The sequence below is a fragment of the Oryctolagus cuniculus genome, chromosome 1, assembly GCF_051225735.1.
Source record: "Oryctolagus cuniculus isolate XC-2025 breed Fujian yellow rabbit chromosome 1, ASM5122573v1, whole genome shotgun sequence".
In the NCBI taxonomy this organism is placed as follows: domain Eukaryota; kingdom Metazoa; phylum Chordata; class Mammalia; order Lagomorpha; family Leporidae; genus Oryctolagus; species Oryctolagus cuniculus.
Window position 1 is genome coordinate 117,158,679 of NC_142867.1, and position 20,938 is coordinate 117,179,616.

Consider the following 20,938-nt stretch of genomic DNA (forward strand, 5'->3'; position numbering starts at 1 on the left):
TTCAGAATAATTTTAGATTTACAAAACAAAAGTTGTGAAGTTTTACAAAGGGTTCCCACATACTGCACCCCCAATTTCCCGTTGTTAGCATCTGCTTTAGCTTATTTGTTGCAATCTATAAGCCACGCCCAGTTTCCCTTATATTTTTTAATCCAAATTCCTTCTGTCTTTCCCATCCCACCAAGTCTCTGCTTATCAACATTCTGTGTTCATATAGAAGTGTTTTTTTTTTTTAATTAAGCTCCTACATATAAGGGAGAACATACAGTATTTGTCTTTCTATATCTGACATTTCATTCAACAGGGTGCCCTCTAGCCCCATCCACTTTGCTGCAAATGATAAGATTTTATTCTTTTTATTGCTGACCAATATTCAGATTTGTATATTTATCACATTATCTTTATCCACTCAACTGATGATGGACACCTTTGTTGAGTCTATGTCTTGGTTACTGTGAAAAGTGCTGCAATAAACATGGAAGAGTAGGCATCTCTTTGATGCAATGATTTCATGTATTTGGATATATACCCTATTTATCTACTTTTTTCCTCATGGTTAGATGTAGTTTGATACGATATGTTATGATATAATGTGATATGATATTTAATCTTTCTCTAGTGGATATAGGAGTATTCTGGGGAGAATGAGAGTGCTCTAGGTTGAGAGTAAGGCCCTCAATGAAGAAGTGAAGGTTACCAAAAATAAACCATTCAAACATCTTAATTTAATATGGAATTTATTTGAAACTAGATACTCTTACAAACAGAAATGAAAGATAAATTCTGTTTTAAAAGTGCTAACCATTGAAAGTGTCATTTTTTACACAGACTCAGAAAATATTCTACTACTGAGAAATTTCTGTAGAGCTTCCTTGACATCCTTATTCCTAAGGCTATAGATAAGGGGGTTAATCATGGGAATCACTGTGGTGTAAAATACAGAGGCCACCTTCTCCTGGATTGTGTCGCTGGTAGATGGTTTAAAATACATGAAGATGATGGAGCCATAGAAAACCCCAACAGCTGCAAGATGGGAGCTGCATGTACTGAAGGCCTTGGACCTACCTTCAGCTGAACGAATTTGCAGAATGCTGGAAAGGATGAAGGTGTAAGAGATGAAGATGGGTAACACACATGCAAATACGTTAAATCCAACCAGAATCATCACTAAAAGCTCCTTAGTGTTGTCTCTTGAGCAAGATATATTCAGAAGAGGAAGGATGTCACAAAAATAGTGATGGATGACATTAGTCCCACAGAAGGAACGGCTAGATATATAACTGGTATGGACAAAAGCCCCCAAAGCTCCCATTGTATACACACTGGTGACCAGTAGAAAACAGATACGGGGGGACATGGTGACATTGTAGAGCAAGGGCTTACAGATGGCAACATAACGATCATATGCCATGGCTGTCAGCATGTAGGAGTCATCAATGCCAAAGAAGCAAAAGAAAAAGAGCTGGGCCATGCACTCAGGAAAAGACAAGGAGTTCTTCTCTGAAACAAAGTTCATTAACATCTTGGGAATTATGACAGATGAATAACAGAGATCTATGAAGGACAAGTTACTGAGAAAATAGTACATAGGAGTGTGGAGCTGTGAACTGATCCTGATTAAAAAGACCAAGCCCAAGTTTCCCACAATGGAGACCATGTAAATCAGTAGAAAGAGTAGTAAGAGAGGGAGCTGGAGCCCTGGCTCATCTGTCAGCCCCTCAAGGATAAAATAGGATACTGAAGAATGATTTCCTGCATCCATTCATCTCCCAGTTGTGATAGTTCAAATCACCTGGAGAAGTTCCCATTAGAAAAACATTGTCATCCTATAGGAATTGGTGGCTTAGGGTGATGAATGAAGTAATTTCCAACTGATCCAGAATTTGAATCATAAACCAAGTGACTCAAATATACTTTCGATTGAATCTTTATCAAGATGGTGTTAACTATTTTGGGTTCAGTGTTTATAACTCTCATGGAATTTAGAAGTGAAAATTATTTTGTTTCCAATAAATCAAGCTTTAGATTTTTACCATAAAAGAAAAATAACTCTTCTTATTTGATAACCTTCAAAGAGGATCTTACAGAGCTGCTATCTTCTTCTTTGGTTTTCGATCTGAACACTGTTCTCCTCTGACTTGGAACTTGAACACTTCCTCACTGATGTCCTTCAGTTTCTCCTGACCTCAGCAGCTTCAAGGAATTGATTTGGTTCTTGACTTCAATCACAGGAGATTTTGTCTCCCCAGCTTTGGTCCTTCCACTCCTCTCCGTTACTGGTTTTGAGTTTGCTTTAAGAGGAATAAAGCTGTGCTCTAGATGGTAGAAAGAATGGAATACCAGAAAGGGAAATCATTGTCCTGTACTGAAAGAATATGAGGAGAAGAAAAAGCAACAACAGAACAAGGTGCAGCCATTATTGAGCCCCTATCAGTTTCCAAGAACAATGTTAAGAACATTACATTTATGGCCTCATTACATCTCGTGCGATGCCATGATAATGATATATTTGCTATTACCTTTTTTGTTTTTTAATCTTCATACAAAGAGAACAGATTTCATGTATTTATAGATACAATTCTGAGAAGATAACCATATATCCCTTCCTCCTTCTCCCCCATCCTTTCCTTTTTCCCTTTGATTTTTGCAATAGCATAATTTCAATTTGCTTTATAATTATAGGCTTAATGCACCACTTGCCATAATGTTACAGAAGTAAAAATTAGAAAGACCACTGCACCACAAGAGTAAAGATAAGCACTAAAACCAAGAATCAAATCTTAAAATATCAGTTGCATTCTTATATGTTCTGTGGGTTTTTTTGTTTGTATTCTATATTAAGACTGAGATACAGAAAAGGTTAAGAAAATACTTTCTCTGAGTTACAAATCTCAAAGCAAGATAATTTCCACTATCTTAAAAATGTTTATGTGAATATTCTTAGGGCATCCATTAAGATATAGAAATAGAACTCTTAAATTTGTTTGTTTAATTAAAAGATTAATGTCCTCTAAACATCAACATTTTTTTATGGAACCTGAACATTGAATAGTAACTTCTGCATAGCTGTAGATATTATGCTACTCTGTCACTTCAATATCATTTCCTCTATATTTTATTCTTGTTAGATAAATTAGAGTAGTTTTTATATACTTTTATAAGCACCGAAAACATATCTTATGTCTAAGAAAGAGTATATTATCTCTTCAATAACCTTAAAGTGGAAAATAAAAAAGAGGAAGATATTCATGTATATACACACACCCATTTCTTCATGTGAAAATAAATGAGCCGCAAATCTACATATACCCTTTTTGAACAGCAACAACACAACTCAACTGAGTATGCAAACCATTCCTTTGAGCTCTTTATTTATGGAGCAAGCTGTAAAATAAAACATTCCCTCTGCAGACAGTAAGAAAATTCATAAGAAAAGAGGCTCCTTGTTCAAGACTGAATATACCTAGACTAGGTGGATGAAGAGATCAGTGAAATATTGTAGCAAGTTCACAGAATGCCTATCATGAATAATATTTTGTTTCTAGGTTCCTTGGATATTACCTAAGTAGTCTTACCAACAACATTTCCTAAATGCAACGCTTCTTTGTCGAGTCAAACCAGGATTACACATATTTCATAGAAGTCTCATTTTTCTTTCTGTAAATTTTCCCTTATTCTTATGTCTACACTCATTTCTCCCAATAGTCCAACTTGTGTCTAACTATTTAAAATGTCTGATTACCCAGGTAAGTTCTCATTCCACATGACCTCATTTACTTTGACTTCCTCCCTTCTCCTAAAGACATTTTAATCCTTTAAGGACATATATAATGCAATTTCTTATATTTGGGGTTTTTCTTTTCTTTTCTTTTTTTACTGGTCATTATGAGATAACCAGATGACCAGACTTTTATTTCAAATGAAAGTGGTTCATTTTCAGGCATGGATACTTTCTAGCTGTGTTAACCTGAAGGAATTACTTCTGTATAAACTCCAGTAACTTCACTAATGAATTCCTCCCATATATCCTTATTTATCCAGGACTTTATTGGAAGTCAGTCTTCTGTTGCTGAGAATACAATATCATACAGACAAATTCATAAATTTTATGAGACAGTCTCATAAAACCTATATTCTAACAGGTGAATTCAATAAACTAACAGATATATGTGGCATTTAGAATCAAATAGTGAGAAAAACTACAAGGAAAATAATGTAAAAGGAAGTGATTGATAATTATCGATAGCAGTGGAATGAGGACTGCATGGGGGTGACCACTGAGGTGAGTTCTGATTGAACTGAGAGAGGGAGCCGTGGAAGTACCAGGTTGAAAGATGGTTTCAGACAGAAGGAGCACCAAGTTTAAAAACTGTGACACAAAACATGCTTGGCACATTTGAGCAGCATCCAAGAGACCAAGATGACTGTAGCAGACAGAGCAGGGGAGAGAATTATACAGGTGAAGGTTTTTGGTGGAACCAGGTGCCAGATGCTGGCCCATCCAGGAAGTAAGACTGTTACTCTAGGTGTGATGGGACAGCTTCAGAGTTTCCAGAAAGTGGAATGTAAAGATTCAATCAGGCTCATTGTTCTGTAAGATTAAGAGTCACCTAGGAGTGTATTCAAGAAGTCACAGAGGAGGCAAAGTGAGCCAGTTGAGAAACGATGGCTTTTGTCATTCTGTCAATGACAGTAATATCAAAAATGAATTAGATTAATTTGGGATGGATGATACTTGTTGGATATGGGTGTATGAGAATAGGAATTTTGGGACCTAAGATATTGGCTTGAGAAGTATCAATGGTATTATGAGAGTAGGTTGGGGATTTTTTCTGTTTGTTTTGTTTTACACATACATAATTTGATGCCTATATCATTACCAAGTGGGTATGTTGAGTAGGAAACTCAATGCATGACGCTGAAAGTCAGCGAAAAGGCATGACTGTGAAATGGTTTTCTGAGCCACCACTGTGCGGACTTATTTAGAGCCAGGAGGTCTGATGAGATCAACCAAGCATGATGTGTGCAAAGACTTAACATGAAAAGTTGTCAAAAATTTTAGATATTGTCATTTTTACTGTTATTATCAGAAATTGTGTTAGATGGTATTTTGAAAATCTCTTTCCATTCTATTTTTGTATTCCTTTTCACTTCTTTATTAAAGTTAATTAATCTCCATTACCATATATCCAAGGCAGTAGTCCATCTGTGCATCTGTCATATGAATCAGAAGCGTCTAGCGCACAACCTAGGACCGAGTGGAGACCTTGCAACTATTCTCTTTCCTCCCTTTCTTCAAATTTTGTCTACACATTGACTCCTGCCCACTTCTCAATTCTACTTTTTTATAATATGCCAATAAAGCAACACATCCAAAGATACATAAAAATGTCTTATTTTTCCTTTCAATTCTTTTGCTTTTCTTGTGATTGTATTCACATGCTTTGCATATCTGTTTTTTCAGAAAAATTTAAATAATGAGTACCAGATTTAATTCAATCATGTTTCCAACTTGATTCCCTTATGATAAATAGTCTTGCGTTGATTGGGTCATTAAAATTGACTTAACCTTTCTGTGTAGGGCAATGTATTAGATAAAATGATTCTTTAACATCTCTAAATACTGTATGAATCCTGGGGAACAGTGTCTCTCAAAAATATAGGTGTTTGTAGAAATTGGTTTGAAGACCTAGATTTTCAATCCTCAATAAAGAATTATTAATGTTTTTTATTAGAAACATTTGATTTAATTAAATCTGGAATAGGTTTCTGATTCCAGAATTATAGCCAGGGGAGAAAGGAGCAGGCAGAAAGTTGATTATCTGGGATGAAAATGTCAGAGATAACATCAGGAGTTGCTTCCTTTCATTTTCAAGGTGGGTTTGAGAACAATTCTGAATTCATTGTTTGAAAAGCATAAAGTAGAGGAGAGAATAACTTTAAAAAATTAAAGATATATATATGTCTTTATGCATCAGTATTTATGTATACATGTATAGATATAAAGATAGATAGATAGATAGATAGATAAAGACAGAGCTATTATCTGCTGCTTCACTTTCTAAATACTCATCAGCTGAGGTTGGGCCAGCCTGAAACCAGGAGCAAGGAATGCAATCCACGTTTCCCACATGGAAGACAAATATCCAATCACTGGAGCCATCACCTGCTCCCTCTCAGGATGTGCATTTAGGACTTAACTCTGGCACTGTAATATGATTTACATACATATTAACCATGAAACTAAATGCCTGATTCAAGAAGGGCATAATTTTTGGCCCTAAACATAGCAGTTTTTGATGTGGGCTAGGAGAGAAGAGCTTGAGACATTTATATGAATATGGATGGATGGATGGATGAGAATGTGGGACTATCACTTCCACAAGTTTATTTCCCAAATGCCCAGAATGATAGAAGCTGAGATCTAGGAGTTCAATCCGAGTTTCCCACATAGGTTTCAGGGAATTAGTTACATGAGTCATCACTTCTGCTCCCAGGGCCTGAGTCAGGAGCCAGGGACATTCATTGACACCAGACAATCCAATGTGTGACACAGGTGACTAAACTGTTAGGACACATACTTATTCCAGGAGCTCGAGTCTTTCTTCATATGTTAGCTAATTATTTACTTAGCAATGTTGTAGAAGTAGGCCAATGTTAGTATTCTTTCAATAAAAGGAATTTCTTACCTGATCAAATATTGCAATAATATGCTATTCAGTACAACTGAGAATGCTCTATAAACTGAAAAGTTCAGTACAAATGAGAGTTGTGATTGTGAATGGCCTTTCCATGGGAGGATAGACAAGAATTTGAGGTCAGAGATAGAGGAAAAGGAGGGCTAATTGGTCTGTCCACATTACAAGTGTGCCCATAAGAGGTCTGTCATGGAGCAGACCCTGCCAGCTTGGTGTGTCTCACCCAGTGGGTATAAAACACCACCCCATCAGCATAGCTATTAAAAATGTTTAACCACCTCCCAAAGTTAAATTACAACTACAATATTTCATCAAAGCTAGGTAGGAATTTGTGACTTACCTGAGTATTATCATCAAGGAAAATGCTGTTGAGTTAGAACTTTAGTTTTCTAAATTGCATGCATGTACACACACACACACAGTCACTCACAAGATACTTTTATCCTCAAACACTAACAGCCCAGCATCTTTCACACTCAGCCACAACAGTGGAGCTGATTCTGTATGAGAATTCAAGGAATATCTTTGAACAATAGCAGTTTAAGAGACGCAAACAGAGCATGAAAAAGTAATCTCAGTGACCACTATTGTTCAACTGTTAAGGGGAAGTTTTATTTATACCTGTTTAGATTATACAAAATGATTATAAGCAAATGTTCTCTTTAGGGGCCATCATCTCAGGGGCTGGAGTATAAGGAAGAGGCAATCACAAATTACACATCTGCTGGCATTATCCCAGAAATCCTGCGATCCCTGAGGTATTTAAAATAAACATCAAACTTTGTCCTTTGAGTGTTGGTGAAATTAATTATGCTTCTATAGTCATCATCAAACTTTTGACATCCTGTGCAAAATTGTCCTGCTTTATAAAAATTAAAAAATAATAAATTGTATTCCTTAGCATTTAAAAATTTCCATAAGGATGTCCAAACTCACTCCCTCTCCATACACAGGAGCACTTTGTTTTATTTTCAACCAGTCTTCACAGTCTTCACATTTTAAAAGATTATATGTGAAGAAAAGGAATAAGTGATGTATTTTCTTTCTGTAATTTCCAAATGTGTGGCCTGGGTTCCAAGGCACCTTCTCATAATATCACATGTATACAGAACATCTACATCCATGTAACTTTCTGACTTAAAGATAGCATATATGGCTTTTTGCCAATCTGAATTATTGTGAGTTGCCTGTTCATTTCTCTTTCTTGTTAAAGATTCTTTCTTTCTTTCCTTCCTTCCTTTCTCTCTCTTTCTTTCTCTTTCTTTTTTCTCATTCTTTAGATTTGCTCAATTTTTTGAAAGTCAGAGCTAGAGAGAGAGAAAGACACACACACACACTCACAGAGAGAGAGAGAGAGAGAAAGAGAGATTTTTCCATTCATTGGTTCATATCTCAGAAAGTCTCAAAAGTCAGGGATGGACCAGATAGATATAAAGATCTTCCATATACTAGTTCATTTCCCAAAATGGCTGCAATAACCAGTGTTGGGCTAGCCCAAAGGCAGGAGCTGAAAGTTTCCTCTGGCTCTACCCCTTGGGTGCAGGGGCCCAAGGACTTGAGCCATCTTTTTCTGCTTTCCCAGGCCATAGCAAAGAGCTGCATCAGAAGTGGAGCTGCCGGGACTCGAACTGGTGCCCATATGGGATGCCAACACTGCAGGCAGTGGCTTTATCTGCTATGCCATAGCGCCAGCCCCAAAATAAACATTTTGAATGTAGAATTAGAGTAGCAGAAATTTATTTCTGGGAGTGGATAGAATTCTAAAGAGCATAAGAGTAAAAGACAGGTATCCAGGCTATGCCTTGCTTGATCTGGAACACTCTTCTTCTTCGTGGGCTTAGATCCAGATCTCTATGGAAAGATCATTGCCTTGACTCATCAGAGCATGGAAAATGACTGAGGTGTCTCCTCTCGCTGGAGCTCTGCTTTCCAGGATGAAAGTGGGGCTACCTATGAGGAGGGGCTGAACCTCAGAACTCACTAGGATCTATAGGAAGTTGGTAGATGCTAGGCACTATGGAACCAAGTGCCACAGATGTCACCCTACACATGAGTCTGGCACAATTTCAGGTCCATCTTGGACGTGGGTCACTTCAGGATGGGTGAATGAGACAGACACTGGGCATCCAGCTTGCTAGATCATCTGCCTTTTGGGAACCCCCAGGATGCACACATCTGCAGGTTGCAGGCTTGTTCTCTGGGACTCCTGACTGTTGCATCACTTCTTCAGCTAAGTGCTGAAGAAAGAAAATGGTGGGAAAATGGTGAAGGAGAAACTATGAGAGCACAAACAGTGGAAATTAAAAAAAAAAGAAAAGAATGCTCTGTATGATCTTGGCAAGAGAGTCAAATATTAATCAGGACAACAAAACTTCTTCCTTCTTCAGTTTCGTTCTGTACTCCTCCATTGACAACTCTTACCATGTAGCCTGAAGGCAAAGAGGAAATATTTTAAATCTTTGGCTTCATTTTCTAAAATCCTAAAAAAGGTGGGTAAAACAGAACCGAGAGATGAAAAATGAAATATTGACAAAAGAAATATTCAGTGCTTGGCCACTAGACATGATGCTAGCCATTGACCTTACAAAATGACCTTCTACAGGTTGAGGAAGGGCTACTCTATTTCAAATTTCCTGAACATTATTTTGTTTTTAAGATTTATTTATTTTACTTGAAAGTCACAGTTACACAGAGAGAGAAGGAAAGGCAGAGTGAAAGAGAAAGAGAGAGAGAGGTCTTCCATCCATTGGTTCACTCCCCAGATGGCCACAATGGTCGGAGCTGCGCCAATCTGAAGTCAGGAGCCAGGAGATTCTTCTGGGTCTCTCACATGGGTGCAGGGGCCCAAGCACTTGGGGCGTCTTCCACTGCCCTCCCAGGCCATAGCAAGTAGCTAGATCAGAAGCGGAGCAGCCAGGTCTCGAACCAGTGCCCATATGGGATGCCAGCACTGCAGGCTGTGGCTTTACCTGCTGTACCACAGCGCCGGCCCCTCCAGAATGTTTTTGATGAAGATATATACTGATTGAGTTTTTAAAGATTTATTTATTTGAAAATCAGAGCTACACAGAGAAAGAAGGAGAGGCTGAGAGAGAGAGATAGTAAGGTCTTTCATCTGCTGGTTCACTCCCCAATTGGCCACAATGATCAGAGCTGCACCGATCTTAAGCCAGGAGCTAGAAGTTTCTTCCAGTTCCCCACGCAGGTGCAGAGGCCCAAAAACTTGGGCCCTCTTCTACTGCTTTCCCAGACATAGCAAAGAGATAGATTGGAATTGGAACTGCCAGGACTTGAACTGGCACCCACATGGGATGCTGGCACTGCAGGCGACAGCTTTACCTGCTATACCACAGTGCCAGCACCCTGACTGACTTATTTAGAATGCTTTCTCGTCAGAAGACTACCTGAATTATTCTTGCTTATCAAGTTTATGTGACGAATTATATCACTGACTTTTGAATCATAAATGAATATTATTTCAGGTATAATCCTGAGTTTCTAATGATGTATTAGCTTTTTAAGTTATTGAGGGATTCAATTAAAATTTTATTATGACTTATTATACATATTTTTCATGGGAGATATTAGCCTTTAATTTTATATTTCTCCAGCATTCTAGCCTGGTGCTTGTCTAGTGCTTGTTTTAAGATAATGTTGGTCTTACTTAATCAATTGTGAACTACTGCTTCTTGTTTTATATTATATAAGAATTTCTGTGTTGTAAGGAACAGTAGAGCATATGCTAAATATTTGTGGACATATCTGTATATGACAATTAGCTTTACACATGTTAATTTTGATTTTTTTTAAATCAAAGCTTGAATTTGAATGAGAAAGAGCCCATCTTTAATTATAGTTCCATTGACATGAGATTTTGGGGGACATTACTTAACATGGAATTCAGCTGCCAAATCTGAAGAAATTTGGATTAAAATACACTTTTTGGTTATGTAGGGGTTTAATATGAAAGTGTACATAAAAGTCTGAGGGAGAACTTTTGGTACATTTTCAGAAACTAAATAATAGGATTTATTTTGTCCCTGTCCTCTATAGAATTGGTTCTAATAGTAATAACCACACCATTACTCTATTTTACATATTACTTTTAGAGTTTAACATGTCTCATTTAACAAATTCTGTTAACTACTTTGTTTATAACAAAATAAAGTCTCTAGATAGGTAAAATCAGTAAGAGGATAAGAACGATCTACTAGTTTGGAGCAAGTATTTTAAATAGTCTTAGGAGTGAGCACTAAGGAGATTTCAAATAGGTAGATGAGCAATGATATTGATGGATGATGGGTTCAAATGGATGTCTGAGAAGACAGATGTCATTGTGGTTACAAGAGTTTGGCACCAAGGGTTAATTAATTAAGATTTTGTGTCAAGGAAGAGAGTGAAGATAATGCCAACTAATGGAGTCTGGAGATAAGTGTTGTGAGTGCAGTCCCTTGAAGTTCTGGTACAAAAGAAAGAATTCTAGTTTGTAAAGAGTTGGAGCTGAAAATGAAGATGAACACTTAAGTCTAGGTATACAGTACAGAGTGGCCCTATCTACAAAGAAGAGGATAAAGGGAAGTTACTTTCACCATAAGAAAGAAGACAAGAATGTGATTACAGAAATTTACATCTTTTTGGTTCTTTCCAAAAACAAAAAGTTAACACTACAGGTTCTATAGGTACAGGAATAAGACAGGAGAAACTCCTATCTTGGGGCAAATGAGACACAAGCCGCAAATAATTAGACATGTGTAATAAGTTTTCCACTAATGACAGGTACTTAAAAAAAAGAGTATGGCAAGATAAGTGGAAAAGGTGTGATGGAGGATGGGTGTTTTCACAGTATGGTTGGAGAAGGTAGACAGAGGAGTTTGATAGTTCAGGGTCTTTAGAATGTGCCTATTACTGATGGATGTTATGCTGTTGCTCTACTTCCCTGCCTACTTCTCTTTACTGCATTTTACCTAAATCAGAGCTGTGTCCAAAAGTTTTGTTGAATGAATAAAGAACATGACTCCTACCACATTTTCTTTATTTAAAATTTTCATTTTTTATGTTTTTTTTTTTAACTTTTATTTAACAAATATAAATTTCCAAAGTACAGCTTATGGATTACAGTGGCTTTTCCCTCCCATAAATTCCCACCAACCCACAAACATCCCACCTCCCACTCCCTCTCCTATTCCATTCACATCAAGATTCATTTTCAATTAATTTATATACAGAAGATCAATTTAGTATATATTAAGTAAAGATTTCAACAGTTTGCACACACACAGAAACACAAATTGTAAAGTACTTTTTGAGTATTAGTTATAGCACTAATTCACATTGTACAACACATTAAGGACAGAGATCCTACATGAGGAGTAAGTGCACAGTGACTCCTGTTGTTGACTTAACAAATTGACACTCTTGTTTATGGCATCAGTAATCACCCAAGGCTCTTATGATGAGTTGCTAAAGCTATGGAAGCCTTTTGAGTTCACTGACTTTGATCTTATTCAGACAGGGTAATAGTCAAAGTGGAAGTTCTTTCCTCCCTTCAGAGAAAGGTACCTCCTTCTTTGATGGCCCATTCTTTCCACTGGGATCTCACTCGCAGAGAACTTTCATTTAGGTTTTTTGTTTGTTTGTTTGTTTGTTTTTTCCAGAGTGTCTTGGCTTTCCATGCCTAAAACACTCTCATGGGCTCTTCAGCCAGATCCGAATGCCTTAAGGGCTGATTCTGAGGCCAGAGTGCTGTTTAGGACACCTGCCATTCTTTTTCTTTTTTTTTTATTTTTTTTTTTTTATTTTTTGACAGGCAGAGTGGACAGTGAGAGAGAGACACAGAGAGAAAGGTCTTCCTTTGCCATTGGTTCACCCTCCAATGGCCGCCACAGCCAGCGCGCTGCAGCTGGCACACTGTGCTGATCCAAAGGCAGGAGCCAGGTGCTTATCCTGGTCTCCCATAGGGGTGCAGGGCCCAAGGACTTCGGCATCCTCCACTGCACTCCCAGGCCACAGCAGAGAGCTGGACTGGAAGAGGGGTAACCAGGACAGAATCCGGCACCCCAACCGGGACTAAAACCCGGTGTGCCTGCACCGCAGGTGGAGGATTAGCCTATTGAGCTTCGGCGCCAGCCCAGAACATCTGGCATTCTATGAGTCTGCTGTGTATCCCACTTCCCATGTTGGGTCATTCTCTCCTTTTTAATTCTATCAGTTAGTGTTAGCAGACACTAGTCTTGTTTATGTGATCCCTTGGACTCTTAGTCCTATCATTATGATCAATTGTGAACTAAAATTGTTTACTTGGACTTCTGAGATGGCATTGGTACATGCCACCTTGATGGGATGAATTGAAATACCCTGGCACGTTTCTAACTCTACCATTTGGGGCAAGTCAGATTGAGCATGTCCCAAATTGTACATCTCCTCCCTCTCTTATTCCCACTCTTATATTTAACAGGGATAACTTTTCAGTTAAATTTAAACACCTGTGTATACAAAGGCTGTTGATTTTTGTGCATTGATTTTATACCCTGCTACTTTGCCAAAATCTTCTATGAGTTCCAATAGTCTCTTAGTAGAGTTCTTTGGGTCCCCTAAATAAAGAATCATATCATTTGCAAAGAGGGATAGTTTGAGTTCTTCCTTCCCAATTTGTATCCCTTTAATTTCTTTTTCTTGCCTAATAGCTCTGGCTAGAACTTCCAGAACTATATTGAATAGCAGTGGTGAGAGTGGGCATCCCTGTCTGATAACAGATCTCAGTGGGAATGCTTCCAACTTTTCCCCATTCAATAGGATGTTGGCTGTGGGTTTTTCATAGATGGCTTTGATTGTATTGAGGAATGTTCCTTCTATACCCAATTTGCTTAGAGTTTTCATCATGAAAGGGTGTTGAATCTTATCGAATGCTTTCTCTGCATCTATTGAGTTAATCATATGGTTTTTCTTCTGCAGTCTGTTAATGTGGTGTATCACATTGATTGTTCTGCGTACATTAAACCATCCCTGCATACCAGGGATAAATCCTATTTGGTCTGGGTGGATGATTTTTCTGATGTGTTGTTGCATTCTATTGGCGAGAATTTTATTGAGGATTTTTGCATCTATGTACATCAGGGATATTGTTCTGTAATTCTCTTTCAGTGCTGCATCTTTTTCCGGCTTAGGAATTAAGGTGATGCTGGCTTCATAGAAAGAATTTGGGAGGATTCCCTCTTCTTCGATTGTTCTGAATAGTTTGAGAAGAATTGGAGTTAGTTCTTCTTTAAATGTCTGGTAGAATTCAGCAGTGAATCCATCTGGTCCTGGGCTTTTCTTTGTTGGGAGGGCCTTTATTACTGTTTCAATTTCTGTCTCAGTTATGGGTCTGTTTAGGTTTTTGATGTCTTCCTGGTTCAATTTAGGTAGGTTGCATGTGTCCAGGAATCTATCCATTTCTGATAGGTTTCCCTGTTTGCTGGCATACAAGTCCTTGTAGTAATTTCTATCAGAAATGCTTTTTATTTCTGTGGTGTCTGTTGTTACATTTCCTTTTTCATCTCTGATTTTATTGATTTGGGTCCTTTCTATTCTTTTTTTAGTTAGTTGGGCCAATGGGGTGTCAATTTTGTTTATGTTTTCAAAAAACCAGCTCCTTGTTTGGCTGATTTTTTGTAATGTTTTTCTTGATTCAATCCTGTTGATTTCTTCTCTGATTTTAATTATTTCTCTTCTCCTACTAGATTTGGGTCTGGTTTGCTGTAGGTTTTCTAGATCCTTGAGGTGAATTGAAAGCTCATCTATTTGGTGCCTTTCCAATTTCTTGATGTAGGCACCTATTGATATAAACTTTCCTCTTAACACTGCTTTTGCTGTATCCCATAAGTTTTGGTATGTTGTGCTGTTATCCTCATTTACTTCCAGAAAATTTTTGATTTCTCGTTTAATTTCTTCTATGACCCATTGTTCTTTCAGGAGCATGTTGTTCAATCTCCCTGTGTTTGCACATGCTCTAGGGATTCCTGAGTTGCTAATTTCCAACTTCATTCCTTTATGGTCTGAGAAGCTGCATGGTATGATTCTAATTCTTTTGAATTTGCTGAGACTTGCTTTATGGCCTAGTATGTGGTCAATCCTAGAGAAGGTTCCATGTACTGCTGAGAAGAATGTAAAATCAAAGAAGGAGGTCTACCTTTCTCTGAAGGGAGGAAAGAACTTCCACTTTGACCATGGACTTGTCTAAAAATTATCAGAGTCAGTGAACTCAGGGGGCTTCCATAGCCTTGGCAGCTCATGACAAGAGTCTAGGTTGATTACTGATGCCATAAACAAGAGTGTCAATTTGTCAAGTCAACAACAGGAGTCACTGTGCACTTACTCCTCATGTAGCATCTTTGTCCTTAGTGTTCTGTACATTGAGATTTAATGCTATAACTAGTATTCAAACAGTATTTTTCACTTTATGTTTCTGTGTGGGAGCAAACTGTTGAAATCTTTACTTAATGTATGCTAAACTGATCTTCTGTATAGAAAGAGAAACGAAAATGAATCTTGATGTGAGTGGAAGGGGAGAGGGAGTGGGAAAGGGGAGGGTTGCGGGTGGGAGGGACGTTATAGGGGGGAAGCCATTGTAATCCATAAGCTGTACTTTGGAAATCTATATTCATTAAATAAAAGTTAAAAAAAAAGACTGCATGAACATCTTGCTCCTCTATAAAATTTCACCAATGATTTTAGAACCCCTTGATTCAATTACCTTCTTAATAAAGAACTCCTGAAAAAAAAAATTTAAACACCTAAGGATGATTGTGTGTTAATTAAAGAGTTCAACAAATAGTATTAAGTAGAACAAAAAATACTAAAAGGGATAAAATATTAAGTTGTTCATCATGTTCCAGACAAGGGCTGATCAATTCACTGTTTCTCATAGTGTCCATTTCACTTCAACCAGTTTCCTTTTTGGTGCTCGGTTAGTATTTGAAAGGCAGAGAGACAGATGGAGAAAGATCTTCCATCCAGTGGTTTACTCCCCAAATGTGCACAGCATTCAGGGCTGGAGTAGGCCACGTATAGTAGCCCAGAACTTCATCTGAGTCACCCATGTGGGTGGCAGGGACACAAGTACTTCAGCTATCATCTGCTGCCTCTCAGGGTGTTTGTTAACAGGAAGCTAGATCAGAAGCTGAGTACCCAGGACTGAAACACACACTCTTACATAGGATGTGAGACTCCCAAGAGTTGACTTACCAGCTTGTACCAAACACCTTCCACATGTTTTCTCTATTTCACAAATTCCCATTAAATGACAAATATTGTGACTATCAAAGTAGTTTCACATGAGTGGTTATAAGAAAAACATGATCTCAAAATTCTGGAGGTTTTTAAAAGGTACAAATTAACTGAAAGATACAAGGAGACTGAGGTTCTGCTTCATCAACTGCAACAACAACAACAAAGCATCTGGGTTCCAGACCTTCAGCCGTGCAATAAAGGAACTGTCAATTCTCTACTTTCAGTCCCAGTTGAGTCTTTTTTGCCCTTACCCTTCCTGAGTCTACCTAATTTTTGCTTTGGGAAAATGATTTGCCAAAACATATCCTGCCACAATGGAATGGAGGCTTTGTCAAGTCTTATTCAAAGGAAAGAGAAGTGACAACCTGACTGCTTGAAATAAGAATTTTTCTCATAGAAATTTATATTTGATGTGGGTCTTGAGTGTTAGGAATGCTGTTGTCTAGCTAAAAGAGAATGTAAACTGAGAGAATAAAAGGAACAGAGCTTAAGATTAGAGAGTAGGAAGCAGCGTTCTCTTCAGAAGTTTGCATCAGCTCACTAGTCCGACCCGAGACTCAGACACAATATTGTCATCAGTTCAGTCTGGCAGATCCCCTGGCTGAACTCTGATTCTGCAAAGAACCAAGTGAGGGGACACTCACCTCTGACTCTGCCCCTTCCCTCCCTGTCTGCACCCTTTCTTCCTACCACTCTTTCCTTCCCCATCATGTCTTTTTCTCCCCATCATGCTCTTCTCATCAGCCTTTTTCTTCCTGTCTTCACCTTTTCTTCCTAATCTCCTTCCTTGTCGTCACTCCCTTGTTTCTCATCATTCCCTTCTGACTCTGTGTTTTTTCCCATCAAATTGTGCTCTAGATTATAATGGCACTCTTCTTATGGCAAACTCAAGTGGAAAAGACAAAGGAATGTGAAGGAGAAGAAACTAAAGTCAAAGTCTTTCTGTGAGCAGAACCCACAAAACTGTGAAATAGTAGCTTTGACTTCACCATGACACTTGGCTGTACTAGAGATCACAAAGCCAAACAAAATTTTCTAATACTGAAAGAAAGATAAAAACAGAGTAAGTCACCTCTTCACGTATTCTACATATCTACTTTCTCCACATTCTGCCTTTCTCTCGCTCTTTTTCTGTTGCCACAGTATCCAGCTGGACTTGCTTCCAGGTCCAAGACCAACAGACACCTTTTGTAGGTGACATAGAACACTAGCTCCTCTGATTCATTCATTAGAGATCTTAGCTTCCTTGCATAAATCCTTTTCGTTTACATAACTTTGTTGTGTTTCAGAAGTCACAGGATACAACCTGAAGCCATTTGCTTGTCACTCTTTTAAGTAATTGCATGTCATCAAATGAGGACTCATTCAATGCAAACATTTGAGGGGATAATTCCATAACACTGCCAGTGAAGATTAGGAAGTGAAACACTAAGGAGAAAGAAACAAAAGAGAGAATGTAGGAGTAGGAATATACATAAGGAAAATGAAGAGACGGTTCAGTATATTTCCACAACTGGGGAGAAATCATCATTCTTGTGTACAAGTATTTATTAGTGATGTGATTGTAATTTATGTCTTTAAGTCTTACCCTCCTCACTGTCAAAGGAGGCAGTGGTAATATCTGTGCTCTCTATTGCAAAAAGGAAACATCTTTTGTAAGCGAAATGGCATATTAATGTGTTAAGTTCTGATCCCCTCTCCATCACTTGTCAGAAAAGGATGCCGCCTCCTGTAGCACCTTTCTCAAAGAATACTTTACTTCCTTGTTTCTCAAGCTATAGATCAAAGGGTTCAGCATGGGAGTAACCAGGTTATTCAGTATCTGAACAATTGCATTAAGCCAGGGATTAGGAGTGGGTTGCAGGTAGATAAGGACCACTGGCATGAAGGAGAGAAGGATGGCGGTGAGGTAGGCACTACAGTGGAGAAGGCACAGCGTCGGCCCTCTTTAGATCGAATTCGAAGAATTGAGGCAACAATGCAGCTGTAGGAGGTGAGGATGAGAAGGAAGCAGCTGAGGGGCATGAGGCCCACGCTGATGAACCCCACCATCTCCAGGGATGAGGTATCTGCACAAGCCAGCTTCAGCATCACTGGGATATCACAGAAGTAATAGTCCACATCATTGGGGCCACAGTAGGGCAATTGGAAGGTGAGAGTGGTTAGAAAGGTGGCCTGAACACAGCCAAACAATGAGGTCCCAGTGGCCAGGATGGCACACACTCTGTGACTCATGATGATCGTGTATCGCAGAGGGTAACATATGGCAACAAAGCGGTCGTAGGCCATCACTGTGTACAGGAAACACTCGGTGCAGCCCAGAAAATGGTAGAAGAAGAGCTGGGACACACAGCCTGCATAGGAGATGGTGCGGCTGTTCCCTGAGAGGTAGAACAACATCTTGGGGGAACTCACAGAAGGGAAAAATAAATCGCATACAGACAGTTTGCACAGGAAGAAGTACATAGGAGTGTGAAGCCGAGTGGAGGAAACAATTGCTAGTAGGATGAGCAAGTTCCCCAGAAGGGTGAAGATGTGGAAGGACAAAAACAGGACAAGCAGCATGGTCTCCAGACCCTCTGTGTGTGGGATGCCCAGCAGGATAAACTCTGCCACCATTGAGATATTCCTCATTTTTGTCAGAATGTTGGACTTCAAAATAGAGCACAAGATTCTGTAATGTGAGGCCTTATGTCAAACTGAGGAGCCATCTGTTGGATGTGTTGGTTTCATATTTTAGCAATCAACAGTCAACCTTCTGATGTAGGGACAGATCTATATAAAAACACAAGGACAATGCAAACTTAACTAGATTCTGGAAATTTCATTTCGACCAAACTGGATAAGGATATAAAAACCTATATTTCATGCACATTATAATTAACACACATTTTTCTCAAGGGAATCTGACAGAAGGTGCTTCTGTCATCAAAGAGTATGAGAGAATCTCTGTTTTATTTCTATGTTTTTAAAATTCCAGATGTGCCTCAACAGTAGGACCCATTTAGGAACTATGTGACAGCTGTAAGATAAATGAAAATCTGGAGAAATAGTTTCAGTTTTTGGAGAAATAATTCATGCATGGAATGGTGTGTTTGTGCACAATTGTGTATTTTGAGAGTGTGTATATGTCTGTAGACTAATGAGAGAGTTGTGGAAGGGAATAAAGCCAGGCTCACTGCTCAACTGTACATATGCAATGGACCCAAAGGCGTATCACAAAGCTTTTGAGCAATGAACTGAAATTCAAAATATCAAATAGGTCTTCTACTAACATCTGAGTGGCGCATTTGAAGGACAAAAACAGTGCAGGCTTTGGGAATTGAATTGACATTGGAAATGTTACTCACAGAAGGTAATAAAAACTACTTGTCTGATGCTATCTGAATTGACAGTTTTTTAAAGTAAACACAAACAGACACAGACACACACATACACACACACACACGCACACACATGTAAATAAAATCAAATTTCTCCCAGTAATTTTAACAGGATCCAAGGTCTAGTAACATAACATGAAACATGTCCAGATTAAAATCTGAAATTATTCAACAAGTAACAAGAACACACAAGAAATATAATCCATTCTTAAGAGAAAAGATTCAACAGATAATAACTCTAAGAGGATCCAGATATTGGAAATTGCCAAAAATTTTGTATCATCTACTACAACTATGTTCCATGAGGTATAGCTAAGTCCATTTGAAATGAATGGAAATATCATAGTTCTTGGCAGAGAAATGTAAAGTTACAAAACATGAAGGAGACAGAAATTTTAGTGCTGAAAAATGTTGTTCATGCTTAGAAAAGTAGATATATTTATACCACCTCCTGGGCATTTCTTGTGATCCAGTCATTGATAGCTCTGAGGGAGCAATTAAAGTTAAACACATTTACCATGCAAAATACTATATCCCCTTTTTAAGTCTGCTTTCTAAAGAATGGACACTAATCCTGATCTCAATGCTTCATGTTAAGGACTATCTTTATTTTCCTATTGATTACATGTTTAAGTCTTTTCATGTGGTTACATCCTAATACCTTCACTCGGTTATATAAACGTTTCAAGTACTATGTAGATATGAACAATGAGCATCATTATTTAAGAAGTTAATAACTATTACACTTAATGAAATAAGCCAGTTCCCAAAAGACAACTACCCTATGTTTCCCCTGATCTCTGGCAACTAATAGAGTACCTAAAATGTAACATATGGGAGTGAAATTGACATTTTGAAATTAAGTGATTGTTTACAGCCCTTGTTTCTACTTTCAGAACAGTCTTTTTTTATTTCACACTACTTGATGAATACATTGCTTAGTATAGAGTTAAACCTATGAATGTAAACTGAAAATAGATCTTTGTAAAAATTAGGAGTGGGAATGGGATAGAGAGGGGAAGAGGGTGGGAGCATGAGTGAGAGGGAGGGTAGGGTGGAAAGAATCACTGTGTAAATCCATATATAGGAAATTTGTATACCTTAAATAAAATTTTAAAATAATTTAATTAATAATAAATTATTTCTTGTGTCCATATTGTAAATGCATCTTAAAAGTAGCATTAATAAACTATGTACATTAAAAGAAAGATTATAAATTGGCTAAGTAGCAAGACACCTCATGTGGAAATGATTTAATACAAATAATAGTTCAGTATTGACTGAATATTTGCAAGGTACTATGATAAAATTAAGAGTCTCTTTTTTTTTTAACCAGGTCTCAAAAAAATCTTGTTAATTAGGAGAGGAAACTCAGGCAGAAAATGATTTAATAACTTGATCATACATCTGCAAAAAGACAGAGCTATGATTCCAATCCAGTTCTGAGTCCAGGAACAATAATTCCAACACTTCTTCTGTAAGCAATTTTGTTTGGAGAGGCAAAGACATCATACCCAGTTTCCAATACTTGAAAAGCTATTATGTGGATTTGTTGTGTGCTTTTCCATGGTTAATGACCAGTGAAAAGTT

The 20,938-nt window shown here is 38.0% G+C and overlaps 1 protein-coding gene and 1 pseudogene across 1 annotated transcript; both read right to left on the reverse strand.

The window, feature by feature from the left end:
* Positions 1-820: 820 nt before the first annotated feature.
* On the reverse strand, positions 821-1,762 carry LOC100353394 (olfactory receptor 8D1-like). Its single transcript, XM_008267110.4, has one exon. It carries the CDS (start codon positions 1,760-1,762, stop codon positions 821-823), a length of 942 nt encoding a protein of 313 aa, XP_008265332.3.
* Positions 1,763-17,667: 15,905 nt separating this feature from the next.
* On the reverse strand, positions 17,668-18,599 carry LOC100348368 (olfactory receptor 10D1B-like; annotated as a pseudogene).
* Positions 18,600-20,938: the final 2,339 nt, after the last annotated feature.